We start from the raw sequence: 16,088 nt of genomic DNA, 5'->3' as shown, positions 1-16,088 counted from the left end.
AAAATATCTAATGTCCACCGGAATTCGAATATATCATGATTTTGCCCGCGCCCAGCCCCCTAGTCACTTGGGAGGGAAGCGCAACCCTAGCCTTTCCTCACTCTGGACACAGGGGGCGGTAAACCGCGACGGCGGCTGAGAAGGCAGGGCAGCGACGCTCTTGCTCTCTGGACGTCAACGTGCCCACGTCCTGAGGCCACGCCCAGACCCGGAAGCGGAGCCGTCACGTGGGGCGGCGTGGGCCGCTGCCTTGGAAACGCGGAGCCGCGCTCCCGGCGAAAGCACCAGGGCAGGGGTCTCGCGTGGGAGGAAGGGAGTGCTCCGAGGATAGAATGCTGTGCGTCGGAAGGCTGGGCGGCTTCGGAGCCAGAGCAGCAGCTCTGCCGCCCCGGTGGGCGGGCCAGGGAAGCCTTCAAGCCGGGATCCGGGCCCGAAGGGTCAGCACCAGCTGGTCTCCCGTGGGCGCCGCCTTCAATGTCAAGCCCCAGGGCAGCCGCTTGGACCTGTTCGGCGAGCGCCGGGTGAGCGGCGCAGGAGGAGCTCCCCTCAGTCCGCGAGCTAAGCCGACCTCTGCTCCGCGCGGCCAGCGACACTCAGGGCCAGATTGTTTGGGCCTGGGAGGAGGCGGGCAGCGAACCCACCTCGTACAGTGGCGTCTTGTGTGCCCTCTCGATAAGGGCAAGGTCACCTCTGCTTTGAGGGGCCGGGTTTAGTGGTCTCCTCCCCAGAGTGTCGGGTCCGGGAACTGCCTCTGCATGAGCCACTTGCTCCACGTGAATCTGAATAGTTCGTCCTGATGGTGGCGGTGAATTCGGCCTGCCAGGACCCGCCCTCTGCATACATGCACCCGCACACCCGCTAAAGCCCTTTAGTTCCAGCGCTACAGTCCTGCCTTAGGAGGCCTATCCCTGTGCCTTCACAGGCGGTATCGCATGGTCTTTTTGCAGGGACACGGCTGCCTGTAGTCGAGTAATGGTAATTTCATTGATACATGAAATTCCTTCGCCTATTAATTTATTTGAAAGCTTTGGGCTTTCTTGTTTTAAAACACAAAACCCTGTTGCGAGGAGTCTGACTTGCCATAGTGCCATGGAATTGGTCACTTGGATTTCTTACCCCAGGAAGTCACTAGAGTGCATTGTGTAGTGGAAGGTGAGAAGGAGGCAAGGTTGGAAGGGACTTACCTGATGCCTGTTCTACTTGGAGTTTGTATATTTTGTCCGTTTTAGGTTAAGGATTACTTTTATTTTTGCTTTTAAAAATTTCATTGTAGTGTATTGCCTTATAAAGAGGAGTCTAGGGTATTGCACTGAGCTAAGGTGTATGATTCTGGTTTTATCTCCATTATCAGCTTTGTCTGTTTTAAAATTATTTTGTGTGAAATTTGCCACACCACCTTCCTTAAGAGTATGCAGTGTTGGTATTAACATAGTTGGTGTGAGAACTGCTTGTGGGCGCTGAGGAGAAAGACGTGAGGGGAAGCCTGATTTTGGGTAGATGAGATGTATCTAATTTTAGCTTTTATTTTTCCCTTTTGTATCTTGATACTCAGCACCGATAGCAGATTTTCAAATTTGTGAATTGGTTTTTGCCTTGGAAAAAAAGGTTTATTCAGTTTTTTAGCATTACGAAGGTCACTGGTAATCCGAGAGTTAGAATTCCCGAGGGCAACGCGGCAATAGGGCAGGTTGTACTGGGAAGTGGAATTAGTCTGCGCTTGAATCAAATTAAATCAATATAAAGATGACATTTGTTTTTAGTCCTGATTCTCCTTTGTCCCCCACTGACTCTCTTTTATTTTTTTAACTTGTAATATATTTTGAAGAGAGATTAATAGCTTAACTTCATCCATCCCTTGTTGTAGAAACAGTAGGCCTTATCAGGCCTGAAGGTTTACCTGCTGCTATTTCTGAAAGTGTGTGTGCTAAACACCTGCCAAGTTAATTAACAAAGCCCAGCCTCTGCTGCGGTCATTTGTTTCCTTCATTGAGTTCCCCCCATATGTTAGACGTTCTGTTGGATAGCTGGTTAAAGAAATGAAGGGCAGCGCTCTTGGGTCTGGAAGCTCACCTTTTCAGGAGAGAAGACTTTCAAACAGATTGTAATTGAGATTGTAACTGTAATAGAGAAGTATGGAAAAGTGTGGGCTTTAGAGATGTACAGAGCGGGTTCGAGTTCTGGCTTTGCCAATATTAATTTGTGACCTCAAAGAAGTTTTTTCTAACCTCTTTTTTTTTTTTTTTTTTTTTTTTTTTGAGACGGAGCCTTGCTCTGTCACCCAGGCTGGAGTGCAGTGCCGCGATCTTGGCTCACTGCAAGCTCCGCCTCCCGGGTTCACACCATTCTGCTGTCCCAGCCTCCCCAGCAGGTGGGAGTACGGGTGCACGCCGCCCGCCCAGCTAATGTTTTTGTATTTTTGGTAGAGACAGGGTTTCACCGCGTTAGCCAGGATGATCTCGATCTCCTAAACTCGTGATCCGCCCGCCTTCTCTAACCTCTTAAAGCATGTGTCCTAATCTATAAAAGAATGATACTCTGTTCTGTAGGATTGTGTGATTGAAATGAGAACCTGTGTAAAGTAGCAGGCGCACTTCATGGTATGCGGTAGGTGCATATTAAATGCTTTTTTCCCTGCCTTCCTGAGTATGCTAACAAGTGTGATTGAATAGGTAACAAGAGAATGGTCATTGCCATTAGATCAGTGATTTTTATTTTTATCAAGATATTGAAATGTCTTTGGAACGTATAAAATTTGCTCCCAGTTTCAGCCTATGATTTTAATATGTTCATTAAATTTTTCTAAAATATCTATTGCTTCGTGGTCAACTCATCCTCTCTCTTTGATAGTTGTAGAATAATTGGTACTGTGTACTGAGATCTTACTCTGTCAGATATTGCTTTTAGTACTTTACATATCCTTAGTATGTGTATCCCTGCTGTAAGATATGTATTGTCATTCCCATTGTACATGATGAAAAAATATGAGGCCTAGGAGGAGAAATAACATGACCAGGGTTATAAACTAATAATAATTATGGCTGACATCTAGCTATCAAATGCTATGTGCTAAACACTGCTATATATATATACACACACAAATACACACACACATATATATTTACATATATTATCTCATTTAATTCTTGCAGCCACTCTTAGGTTCTGTAGAAGTGACAGAGCTGGATTTTGAACCCATATCATTTTTTTTTTCCAGAAAATAGTTAAAAATTGAAGAAAAATTATGTTCTGGGAACATTTTTAGTGTAATTTATGTGGAGTGATATGGGGAGTATGATAGTAGTATCCGTGATCACAGGTATAACATGATACCCCAATGAAAGCCAAGATTTCCTTTGTGATAAAAGTAATTTTAGTAAATATCAAAAAAGCACAGTTTTGAATTTTGGTTATAAATCAGACGTATTCTTTGGTTCTAAGGGTCTTTTTGGAGTTCCTGAGCTCAGTGCCCCAGAAGGATTTCATATTGCACAAGAAAAAGCCTTAAGAAAGACAGAATTGCTTGTGGACCGTGCGTGTTCCACCCCACCTGGGCCCCAGACCGTGCTGATCTTTGATGAGCTCTCGGATTCCTTGTGCAGAGTGGCCGACTTGGTAAGATGCTTTGCCTTAGACTTGAAGCTACTTCTCTTTCAACCCTGCTAAAATTTAAGCGAAGTTTATCCTTTGTTGTTTACTCTTAATATTAGATTATAAAGTTAAAAATGGCTGAAACTGTTTGAGATCCGTTAGGTATGATTTTTTTTTTTTTTTTTTTTTTTTTTTTTTGAGACGGAGTCTCGCTCTGTCACCCAGGCTGGAGTGCAGTGGCCGGATCTCAGCTCACTGCAAGCTCCGCCTCCCGGGTTTACGCCATTCTCCTGCCTCAGCCTCCCGAGTAGCTGGGACTACAGGCGCCCGCCACCTTGCCAGGCTAGTTTTTTGTATTTTTTAGTAGAGACGGGGTTTCACCGTGTTAACCAGGATGGTCTCGATCTCCCGACCTCGTGATCCGCCCGTCTCGGCCTCCCAAAGTGCTGGGATTACAGGCTTGAGCCACCGCGCCCGGCCAGGTATGATTTTTTATGATGAAATATGTCATTAGGAATGGGGAAAATGTTATCAGAAAAGGTGATATTTAGAACTTGTACTTTAATATAATATTTAATAAAATATACATGTAATATAATGAATGATTACTAATATATATTTACATATATATTCATTTGACAGAGGTTCTTCATTTTTGAACGCTTCTCCCCAAATTCTAAGAACACTTTATGTGTACGTTTACAACAAAATTCCTCTTTTTCTTTTTTTTGCTGTAATAGAGACAGGGTCTCCCTGTGTTCCCCGGGCTGGTCTTGAACTCCTAGCCTCAAGTGAACCTACTGCCTCAGCCTCCCAAAGTGCTGGGATTATAAGTGTGAGCCACTTCTTTTTCATAAGAGGTGTGAGAACCAGTTTTAATAAACCTTTTCAGGAATGCTTTTTTTAAATTAAAAAACAAGTTTTAACATCAAAATGATTGTAAAGCCTTTTTTTATTTTTTTAACATTTTAAAGTTGAAATAGAAGTGTATACCTAGATCTCTTCACCAACTAGGAAATCCATTGCTGAGATAGCAAAATTTTCTTTTTCTTTTTTCATTTTTCATGTTTAATTTTAATATACCTCATGTATATATTCATGAGGTGCATGAGATGTTTTGATAGGGACATGCAGTGCTCAGTGATCACATCCGGGAAAACGGGGTCTCCGTCCCCTCAAGCATTTATCCTTTGTGTTACAAACAGTCCAATTATATTCTTTTAGTTATTTTAAAATCTACAATTATTATTGCGTGTAGTCACCCTGTTGTGCTATCAAATAGCAGGTCTTACTCATTCTTCCTGTTTTTTTGTACCCATTAACCATTTCCACCCCCCCCCCCCCCCACACACACCACCCTGCTACCCTCCCCAGCCTCTGGTAACCCTCCTTCTACTCTATTTCCATGAGTCAATTGTATCTATTTTTACGTCCCACAAATGAGTGAGAACATGTGATGTTTGTCTTTCTGTGCCTGACTTATTTCACTTAACATAATGACCATCCATGTTGTTGCAAATGACATAATATCATTCTTTTTTATGGCTGAATAGCACTCCATATTGTGTGAGTACCACATTTTCTTTGTCCAGTCGTCTGTTCATGGACACTTGGGTTGCTTCCAAATCTTGGATGTTGTGAACAGAGCTGCAACAAACATGGAAGTGCAGATATCTTTTCCATATACTCATTTCCAGGAAGCGGGATTTTCTGTCAGCCTGAAGGAGCCGACTCTTGGTGACTCTTGTCAAGGAAAGCAGCACACACAATTTAAATAGTGATCATTTATGATCCTGTCTACATGGTACTGAACTACATAGGTTTTTCCCTCACATTCAGTCAATGTTGAGCACCTACTGTGTGCCAGACACTGTCTGGGCACGAGGTATACGTGCAGGAATGAAACAGCACAATCTCTTACTTCATGGAGTTTATATTCTGGCATTAACTTGTTTTAGATTTGACTAGGCTGGAGGCCCTTTCTACAGCTCAGTTAGCTGAAGAAGCTTTCTCTGGATGAGCTGAAGTAACCTCAGCATAGCTCCATTTTCACAAGAGGGAAGAAAGGCATTGGGTGATGAAGGGATGTGCCTGCTGTCGCCTGGCCAGAGTGTGGTGCAGCTGGGCTGCCAGACCAGGCAGGATATCTGTCAAGCTCTTCTTCCTCCTGTTCCAACTGTTTCAGGGCTGGCTGGCTGCTCGGGTCTCATGAACCCTTACCTGGAAAGCTTGCAAAGTTTGTTATAGCCTCTCCATTTAAAAAAAAAAATGTACTTGTTTTAAAAATTATTATACAGTAAAATTGACTTCTTTTGGAGGATGGTACAATTCTGTGAATTTTAGCCTGTATAAATTTGTGCAACCCTCACCACGCTCAGGATACAAAGCTGTTCCATCAACCCCCAGAAGTCTCCCTTTATAGTCACACCCACCCCTCCCCACTAACCTCTGGCAACCACTAATCTGTTCTCTATCCCTATAGTTTGGACTTTTCTAGAATGTCACCTAAGTGGAATCCTGTATTCCTTTTGACTGACTTCTTTGACTCAGCATAACTCATCCCCATCTTTATTTTTTCCTTTTTTGGAAAATTTCCTTCCACCCACACACTTGACTTGAGCATTAACACCTTTCAGATATGTTCACCACAAGCTTCCCTTTCTTAAGGAAACTGATAAAGTATATTATTGTAAAGCGTTTTTCTCTGGAGTGAAGTTGCAGGCTCTGGGTAGTTCTGTTTGTACTGGGTTTTTGTTCTGTGCCTCCAGTATGTGCATAGAAAATGTGTCTTTGAATGTTGGGGGAGCTGTGTGGAAACGCACTGCTCAAAAGAAGGTTTCATACCCTGTTCACCTAATTGTGTCACTGAAATCAGAAAATGAAAATCTGTGTCAGTGAATTTCACTATATAGTCAATCCTCCAGATTGGGGGATCTGTGGAGTCAACCTACCTTGGATCAAAAATATTTGGGAAAAAAAAATTTGCATTCATACTGAACATGTACAGACTTTTTTTTCTTGTCACTGTTCCATAAAACAATACAGTGTAACAGCTATTTACATATTATTTACATTCATTAGGTATTACAAGTAATCTAGAGATGATTTGACGTATGGGATGTACTGTGTATCAGTTATATGCAAGTACTACACCACTTTATATCAGAGACTTGAGCATCTGTGGATTCGGGTATCTGTGGGAGGAGCTAACCATTGCCCAGTGATACTGAGGGGTGACCATTGGCGTGGCTGTCAGAAATCCCAGAATTCACTGTGTATTTTTTGTCTTGGTCTTCATCTTAATCAGTATTCTAGGATTTTTTTTTACATTTTCGCTTTTGGTCTTCACTAAAAGATTTTAACTTCTCTGCCCTGTATCTTATTTTCACATTTTTATTTTTTTTTATTTTATTTATTTATTTATTTTTTTTGAGACGGAGTCTCGCTCTGTCGCCCAGGCTGGAGTGCAGTGGCCGGATCTCAGCTCACTGCAAGCTCCGCCTCCCAGGTTCACGCCATTCTCCTGCCTCAGCCTCCCACGTAGCTGGGACTACAGGCGCCCGCCACCTCGCCCGGCTAATTTTTTTTTTGTATTTTTTAGTAGAGATGGGGTTTCACTGGGTTATCCAGGCTGGTCTCGATCTCCTGACCTCATGATCCGCCCGTCTCGGCCTCCCAAAGTGCTGGGATTACAGGCTTGAGCCACCACGCCTGGCCTCACATTTTTAATATTTATGTATAATAATATCTCATTCTGAAAACTTAAAAAAAAAAAAGATGTGATTTATATATGTAATTATCTGAATTAAAAAGAACCTTTCTCTCTTTTCGATTTTTAAGATATTACCTGCCAGTAAGATTAGTACTGTTATAAGACAATCGTTTTATAAACTGTTTTTCACCAAGTAGTCATTTTATTTTGTTTTCTTTCTTTAATACAGTTTTTTTTTTTTTTTTTTTTTTTTTTTGAGACGGAGTCTTGCTCTGTCACCCAGGCTGGAGTGCAGTGGCCGGATCTCAGCTCACTGCAAGCTCTGCCTCCTGGGTTTACGCCATTCTCCTGCCTCAGCCTCCCGAGTAGCTGGGACTACAGGCGCCCGCCACCTCGCCTGGCTATTTTTTTTTTTGTATTTTTTAGTAGAGATGGGGTTTCACCGTGTTAGCCGGGATCGTCTCTCGATCTCCTGACGTCGTGATCCGCCCATCTCGGCCTCCCAAAGTGCTGGGATTACAGGCTTGAGCCACCGCGCCCGGCCTCTTTAATACAGTTTTATGTAACAGAACTGTTTTCCTCGTCACTATTACAAATCCCATTTTTAATATGTATGCTAGTGTTTTGAATTTTAATATTGATTATAAATTCACAACGTGTAGATTAGTAATTTGTAAAAAAAATGTTGTAAATTTATGTAACTCATTTTTCAGCTACTTTGGTACTAATGTTATTTTATCGTTACCAGTTGTTACAACAAATATATCAAACTATGGACTTAAATGTTTTGGCATTAAAAACTATTTGATAATAAAATTAGGAAATTTTATCTTGTGGTGATTTTATTTCATGTTATAGTTACACATTTTCTTGGCAAATGAAGAAAATATGTAGTGTTTCGTAGTTTATCTGCTTTTTGACATGAAAACGAAAATTTACTTTTACATCATTTTATGTTTTTAAAAAAGAATTTTCACTCATTTTAATTTCTAATGACTTCAGTAGCAGCAGTAGTAGTTGTATACAGTATTTCGTGGAAACTATGAACTCCTATTTTATTAAAAGGACTGTAAAGAGACTGCCTTTGTTTTCTGCACAAAGACTACAATGTAGTTAAATCAAAGACTAGAATGTAGTTAAGTGGGTTTTGAAACTACTGTATGTGTTAGTTAAAAAAAGCCTGGAAGAGTTGTTTTCTGGGGATAAGTTAACATGTGAGAACCATACTGCAAATAATTTTAGCCAGAAAGTTGTAGAATATTTGAAACCAGTGCCTGCTCTTTTGAAATAAAGAACTAGAGGGCGTGGTGGTGGGCACCTGTAGTCACAGCTACATGGGAGGCTGAGGCAGAAGAATGGCGTGAACCCGAGAGGCGGAGCTTGCAGTGAGTTGAGATTGTGCCATTGCACTCCAGCCTGGGCGACTCTGTCTCAAAAAAAAAAAAAAAGGAAGAATTTGCTTGGTGTTTATATTTGAAAGAGAAAAACTTTTCTGAAATAAAGTTAATAAAAGTTTTTTTTTTTTGAAACAAACTTGGTTTCAAGGAATAACAATTAAATGTTCCGAAAGAAGCTGCTTTGCTTTTCTCGCTTAGGAAAAAGTCAGTAATGGAAATGCATCGGCCAAGCCAATGGCACATCTTAAAACCCGGTTTTCGTTTTCACCCTCAGATCCTGGAAGAAAGCTTCTCATCAAATTCCCTTTTGGTTTTGTCTTTCCCGTTTATTAGGCTGATTTTGTGAAAATCGCTCACCCTGAGCCAGCATTCAGAGAAGCCGCGGAAGAAGCTTGTAGAAGCATTGGCACCGTGGTAGAGAAGTATGTGCTGTTCTCCCGCCCCCTTCTGTGCCTCGTCCTGGGTGATCCGGTTTCATGGACTTGTGCAGTTTTGTCCAGTCCGTAGTGCTTGTCCCCCGCCCAGCGGGGTGGGAGGTGTGAGTGACGGGGTGGCCAGAGGGAGGGCTCAGGACAGGCCGTTGGCTCACCTCACAGGCGGGCACTGGGCCTCGGGGCTGGTTGTCTGTTCTTTCCGTCATTTCCTTGTCTGTAAATGGGGTGTAAAGTTAACCCTGCCTCAGGGTCCTTGTGAGGGTTAAATGAGATCAATGTAAAGGTGTCACTTGATAATCTAAGATCGTAGACACCCAGGATTCTTGTCATCACCATTATCACTTACCTTAAACAAGGGCTTTTAGTATCCTAGTGGCAAGTTGAACTTACTAGATTCTGGCTTGATTAAATTGCTGTTGCATCAGTGGCTGTGGGCCACAGGGCGAGAAGCCAAAATGCTGTATAAACAGTGTCCCTGTGGCCCCTGTCAGTTGGAATTAGGGGAGTCTAGGGAGGCCGTAAAAGTCTGTGGGAGGGCTGGCGCAGGCTCTGGCTGAGGCTGTGATGGAGTGAATTATTTTAAAGTGATTTTGAGGTAAATGTAAATGTTTTTAAGCCACTCATGAGAGCTCCATAGTGCTTGTTAAAATAACTTATTGGTGGACGGTGCTGTATTCCAGCACACTTAGCTGCATGGCACCATGCCAGGCAGTGTACAGAGCTAGGGAGAGCCCTGGGCTCGCCAGCGTGGATTTACAACAGGGGAAAGGGAGTAACACGAGAAGACAATTTCATATACCAGAAGTTGTTAGACGAGGCTCCCTTGGAAGACCCAGCACTTCAGGATGTGCAGCAGCTGTTTTTCCCCAGGTCGGGCAGCATTTGTTCACTTTGGCACGATCGTGTGTGACTTTTCCCACAGCCGCTGAAAACCAGCTCGCGGAATGGGGTAGAACTGGGCCCTGCAGAGTGCAGGCGCTGGGCACGCTGACGGGGCTGAAAGCGGGGACTCCCTGGGAGAAAGCTTTGCCTCTCGGGGAAAGGCCTCTGGCAAGTCGTCAGCAGTGGGCTGCCTGCTCCAGGCACTCTGCACACTGTTTCCTGCCGAATTAGACACAGGCCGGTCTCATGGACAATCTCTCTTCATTTTGTGGGAGGACAAATACAGACGGAAGTATGGGCTTTATCTCAGGGTCTTCCAACGTAAAACATAATGGGACGATTTCCTTAAACCTCTGCAGTGGGGGCAGTGCGGGCAGCCTCTGAACTGCTGTCCCTTTGCCATGGAATGGCTCCACGGGTGAGCAGGTTAGGAGGAGGTAGGCCTTGGCACTCACTCTCTCCGTGACTTCTGGGATCCACGTGTGGGAGTCTGGCCCTTCTTGGTGAGTGTTTTTTGATGAGTAATGACTACCTCCATTTCACTGGTGTTTGGGAAGGCCCATGAGAATGGTAACAGAAACCCTTCGATTCATATAAATCTTCAGTGTGTTTTTGTGAACCAGCTGAGGAACAGGAGTATCGCTGACTCTGTGAGTAGGGACTGGTGAGTGGTTCTTACAACCTTATCCCTCCTGGAAGATCTACCCAGCAGGGTGCGGGTTGTGTCTAGACCCAGCTCACTACTCAGCTCTGAGAGGGCCATGGCATTTGCATTTAGGGAAGAGGACTGGGTTCCTGCCAGTGGTACTGTGGGGTGGGTTGGAACCACTGCCCAGCCTTGGGCCCTTTGCTCTCTGAATGGCACAACTGCTCAACAGTGGCCATGGTTCATTCACACAGGAAATGTGTGCTGCATACGTGATCTCATTTAATCCTCACGGCAGTCTCAGGTCTAAATAACGTGTCCAAGGTCCCAGAGCGGTTACAGGGCCAGTCTTGCATCCCAGTTGCATGGCGCTGAGGCCTGTGTCCTGAGCTCTCCTTTACAGCGGTTTTAAATTTAAAAATTAGCTGGGCGTGGTGGTGTGTGCCTGTAGTCCCAACTACTTGGGAGGCTGAGGTGGTTTTAAATTTAAAAATTAGCTGGGCGTGGTGGTGTGTGCCTGTAGTCCCAACTACTTGGGAGGCTGAGGTGGAAGGATCACTTGAGCCCGGAAGATCGAGGCTGCAGTGAGCTGTGATTGTGCCACTGCACTCCAGCCTGGGTGACAGAGTGAGACCCTGTCTCCAAAATAAGGGAAAGAAAGAAAGAAGGGAAGGAGAAAAGGGAAGGAAAGTGGGAAGGAAGGATGGTTACACTGTTCCTGGTAGGTTATGCTGTTCAGCTTCTGGGCATGTGTATGGTACAATCTGACACCATTCTTTTCATGTAAAGTTAAAAATAAGGTATTCGAAAGTCAACTAATTTTTTACATTTCTAATTTTTCTAGGTTGAACACAAATGTGGATTTATATCAAAGTTTGCAAAAATTACTAGCTGATAAAAATCTTGTGGATTCCCTTGATCCAGAAACAAGGTACTCACTCATTTCTTTGCCTTGGTTGTGACTGTGACTCTAGAGGTGAGGTTGGGAGACTCTCCCTCAGGGCCTCTGGACTTGCAGCCTCTTCTGTCTGGAATGTTCCTCCCCAGGTATCTTTATGACTCCTGCACTTTCTCTAGGACTCCACTCAAATGGTGTCTCCTCCCAAATCTTTACACAGGGTCAGACTTGGTTTTCAGGAAATGATGTTAGACCAGTGGATAACCATTTGGGGTAAAAAAAAAGTAGACTGATTAAAGATGTAAATATTTTTAAAAGAAATTATAAAACTAGTGGTAATCTTGGGATGTGGAAGGTCTTTCTTGGCATGATACAAACTCATACCGCAGAAAGATTCATTGATTTTTATTACATAAACATTGCAAACTTTGGTATGGCAAAACGCTTCCACATTCAAAGTCAGAACACAAGAATGTGAAAAAATGGTTCTTATATGACAAAGGGTTAATATATTAACTATGTTAAGAGAACTTTCAAATTACCTTAAAAAAAGATGAAAGAAAACCCCCTTATAGAAAAATGGGCAGAAGATTCTCTTTGTGAAACTCTCATTTCACAAAATAAGGAATAGCGACAGATGGCCCTGAAATTGATAGCAGTGTGCCACAGGTGTAACAGTGGCAACAAGTGTGAAGTGGGTGGAAGTGCATCTCCAGAATGGAACTGCGGGGTTGGACTTTGGCTTCAGAGCTCGCTAAGCCCTAGTTTTCTCCTTTGTAAAAGGGAAATAGAAAGTACTTCCTAAGAATCATATGAGATGTAAGGAAAATAATTTGTATAAAGTGCTTTGCTCTGTACCTGGCATGAGACCCACCACCGTTAAGTAAGTAGAATGAAGCTGCTGGCTGACAAAGTTGAAACAGAATAAGAATAGCACTTCTGGTTTGGGATGATGGGTCCTCTAGTTACGTGTAAGTTGATAAGTCTCTATGGAGGAGCATTTGGTAATATATGTCAATGTGCATACTTTTTGATTAATTTCTCGGAATTTATCCTAAGGAAACAAACAAGGATTAAAAAATGTAACAAAGATTTTTATTATATTGTGGTTCATGGGAGTGGGAAAATAAAAACATTTTCATTCTCTATGACAATACAAAACAAGCATCAAAAGCCAACTTTTTGAAGAACGTTTAAAGACATAGAGAACTGTTCAATGTTTGTGATGTAATTTTACAAGAGAAAGCAAGTATAAATGTATACAGTTGGGCCTTAATTATTCTAAATTCTAAATTATTCTAAATATATTATATATATATAGCATTAAAACTAGATTGAAAGGAAATACAAGAATTTTAATAGTCATTATCTTTGATAGGATTAGTGATTTTAAATGTTTCATATGTTTCTGCAATACAGTTTTGTCACATAATAGACCTGTATTGTGTAATATGATAAACGTGCACTATAAATTTCCATTCAAGCTATATTTGATGTAATAATCAGGAAGGTAAATATATCTATTTTGAAAACTCAAGGAAAGCCAAAAGAGTAGATCAAATATTTGATTATTTCCATTCAATGTTGTTGGTTTTTTTTTTTTTTAAATACCGTTGACCAAAAAAAAAAAAAAAAAAGGTGTTACACTTGAAATTGGTTCCAAGCACGAAGCAGGAGTAAAAAGAAAGAAAACAATTCTCATTAGCCAAGAAAGTCAGCGTCCAGCACAGCATCAAAGGATTTAATATTCTAAATAGCTGCTACTGGCTGGAAGAAAAACTGAAAATCTCATGCAGAGGACCTTTGAAAAATTGTCCAAATATAAAACCTGTTTTATGTTTTTAATTATTAGGATTTGGATCGAGTTGAAATAAATAAGTAATTATTATGGTGGCTTTCACAGGTTTGTACTCTCTGAATAAAGGAATAAGCTCTTACATGACGAGCCAATCGTAATCGTCAGTCAGATGGATGTTTTGCCTGACTTCTGAGGATATTAAGATCCTTGTTTAAAACAGTGTGTGTGTGAGTGTGTGTGTGTGTGTGTGTGTGTGTGTTTTGAAGAAACTTTTGGCAGTGAGGCTCAAAAAGACTGATTTATTTAACAAAAAACCACAATATTTTTTGTTAGTAATTTTTATTACCTGTTATAACCTGGGGATCATTTCATTTATAGGCGAGTGGCTGAACTGTTTCTGTTTGATTTTGAAATTAGTGGAATCCATCTAGACCAAGAAAAGGTACATCTTTTCTCTGTTTTTTTGACTCTTCCTGTTTTACTAACATTTAGCTGATCTCATTATTGCTACAGTCCTTGTATATATTGCTTGAATTTGCATACTGCAAAAATGTGCAGGTCTTTTTATCTGTTATGAAATTCTTCTATAGATTGTATTTGAATGTAGCCCTCTCTCTAGAAGTTGACCTGTCACATCATGATAATTCAGAATTAAGAAAGACTTGAGCCAAGTGGAGTGTTTTAGATATCATGGAATTAGGATGAGATAGGCAATATCAGGAAAGACTGCCGAGTGAATGGGAAAGCTGATGTCATTGAAGATGCGTAGTACAGAGAATATCATTCAGACCTTACGTAAGTGTATTGATTTATATTATATGTGTGTTTGACAGATGCAGCAAGCGTAGATTACACAGTGTTTACACTGGGATGGAGGGCCTTCTACCTCGTCCAGCCCCTTCATTTTACAGATGTGGAACCAAGACAAAGTGATTTGTTCAAGTTGCCATCCTAACTCACAAATGGCCAATGTCAGTTCTTAAAATTTCTAACACTGGCCAGTGTTCTTTCCGGCGCGTAACTTCCTGAGAAACCAAGTGCCTCATTTCGGTTTTAAATTCAGGGTTGGAAGAACAGGAGAGAGTTGACACCACTGGAAGTTCAGCCTGCCCCCCAGTCTCCCCAGCTCCCCTGCAGTCTAGACTGTTAGGACTTTTTGTTTATTTGTTTTAAACAGTAATACATTCTTCCTAGTAAATATGGTAGAATTAAACCACTTACCTATGAAGAGATTAAGTTATCAGAATATCTTGAAAGTAGAAGGTAGGGCCTTGGGAATATGTATCACATGCAGTAGATGTTACCATGTTGATAGGTGCCGAGTTTGAGTAATGCTGGAACCCTCACACATCTGATGTGTCTGTGTGGTGTTAAGGGCTCAGCGTGTGATTCTGGTCTGACCCTGAGCCAGGACGTGCCTTCCCAGCGGCCCGTGAGGCTTACGGGCTCCACTGTAAACTCAAATTGCGTAAAGTGACCACATTTGCCCCCTTCCAAATCAGTTCTTCATTAAAACTTCTCTGTAAAATAAAATTTTGGAGTGAGTTGTATTCTTTTCCTTCCTAATATTCTCATATCTTCTCACCAAGTCCTTGCATTGTTCCTACGGTCCTGCATCTGTCTGCATCCTAAAAGCAAATCATAACACCTGGGCTGTTCTTAAGGCCTCTGTCTTCCTAACAGTCATTATATTTAACATCAACTGAGCACTTGCTATTTTAAATCATATGTTTCTCATCAAATCTTCACAACAACTTTGTTCTTGGTGCTACTATTACTTCTGGCTTTTTTAGATGAAGGAACCAAAGCTGTGGAGGTTGTGGGAGGTTATTTTGTAAGCCAGACAGACTCCAGAGCCTGCATGGCCAGCATGTCACCATCCCGCTGGTCAGTCTTCCCTGTCTGTGAACATTGGATTAGTTTTCGTAAAGCATTGATTTGTTACTTTCCTGCCCAGAATCGTCCTGTGGACTTCCCATTGTCTAGTGAACTAGCGAAGTTAACATGTAACAGAGAGCTCACACTTGCGGCTGTGCTCCGGCTGTCAGCCCCTCATACACAGTGCCCTCCCTGGTGTGTGGTGCGCTGTCCTCCTAAGCCTGCTCACCAGGTTTCCCTGGCCGAAATCCCCATGAAGGCTTCATCCTCACGCCACATTGTCTGTGAAGCTTTTATCAGTCCCCCAGGTGGCATTTTGTGTTCATCTGAATGCACTTTACTTATTTCACTCGTGTGGCATTCTTCTTTACCTCTTGGTGATGATGCTGCTGTTATTGTTGTGTTGCTTATCTAAATTCTAGGCTTACAAAGGATCGAGAACATGGATCATGTTTTTTTAATGCATATTAGTTTTGGACTCAATAAAAGTATTGAGTGAATGTATGACAAATCATAATAATGCTAGCTGTCATCAAGTTTGATATCTTCAGAAGGAAGGTTGCGAGTAGAGAATCCAGGTGAATAGTTTTAGTTTTTATGTATCCTCATGAAGGATGCTTTTGAAACTTTGCTGACAAATAATATAGGTTCAGTTTCACCAGCATAGACATTGCCGCTTTTATCTAACATACTATCACAGTGTGGCTCCTTTTTCCCAGTGAGCAGCTCCCTGGGGAACCCATCAGTATTGAATATGCAAGTAAAGTAAACCTGCTCAGTGTTTCCCTTGTAACTTCCATGTCTGTTCTCAGAGGTGCTCCACTAGGACAGAATATGAAGTGGACATGTTCCATT

The 16,088-nt window shown here is 42.1% G+C and overlaps 1 protein-coding gene across 2 annotated transcripts in view; it reads left to right on the top strand.

Moving 5' to 3' along the window:
- The first annotated feature begins 203 nt into the window (after positions 1 to 203).
- MIPEP (mitochondrial intermediate peptidase) overlaps positions 204 to 16,088 on the top strand; it is a 199,469-nt gene continuing 183,584 nt past the window's right edge. For both annotated transcript variants that reach the window (XM_050767091.1, XM_050767090.1), the window contains exons 1-5: positions 204 to 521; positions 3,439 to 3,612; positions 9,031 to 9,119; positions 11,504 to 11,590; positions 13,734 to 13,797. In XM_050767091.1, coding sequence (XP_050623048.1) covers positions 333 to 521; positions 3,439 to 3,612; positions 9,031 to 9,119; positions 11,504 to 11,590; positions 13,734 to 13,797 — 603 coding nt within the window. In that variant the 5' untranslated portion in view covers positions 204 to 332. The remainder of the gene's footprint in view (positions 522 to 3,438; positions 3,613 to 9,030; positions 9,120 to 11,503; positions 11,591 to 13,733; positions 13,798 to 16,088) is intronic.

The sequence above is a fragment of the Macaca thibetana genome, chromosome 17 (assembly GCF_024542745.1).
Source record: "Macaca thibetana thibetana isolate TM-01 chromosome 17, ASM2454274v1, whole genome shotgun sequence".
NCBI classification, from domain to species: domain Eukaryota; kingdom Metazoa; phylum Chordata; class Mammalia; order Primates; family Cercopithecidae; genus Macaca; species Macaca thibetana.
This window is presented reverse-complemented; position numbering and strand designations above follow the sequence as displayed.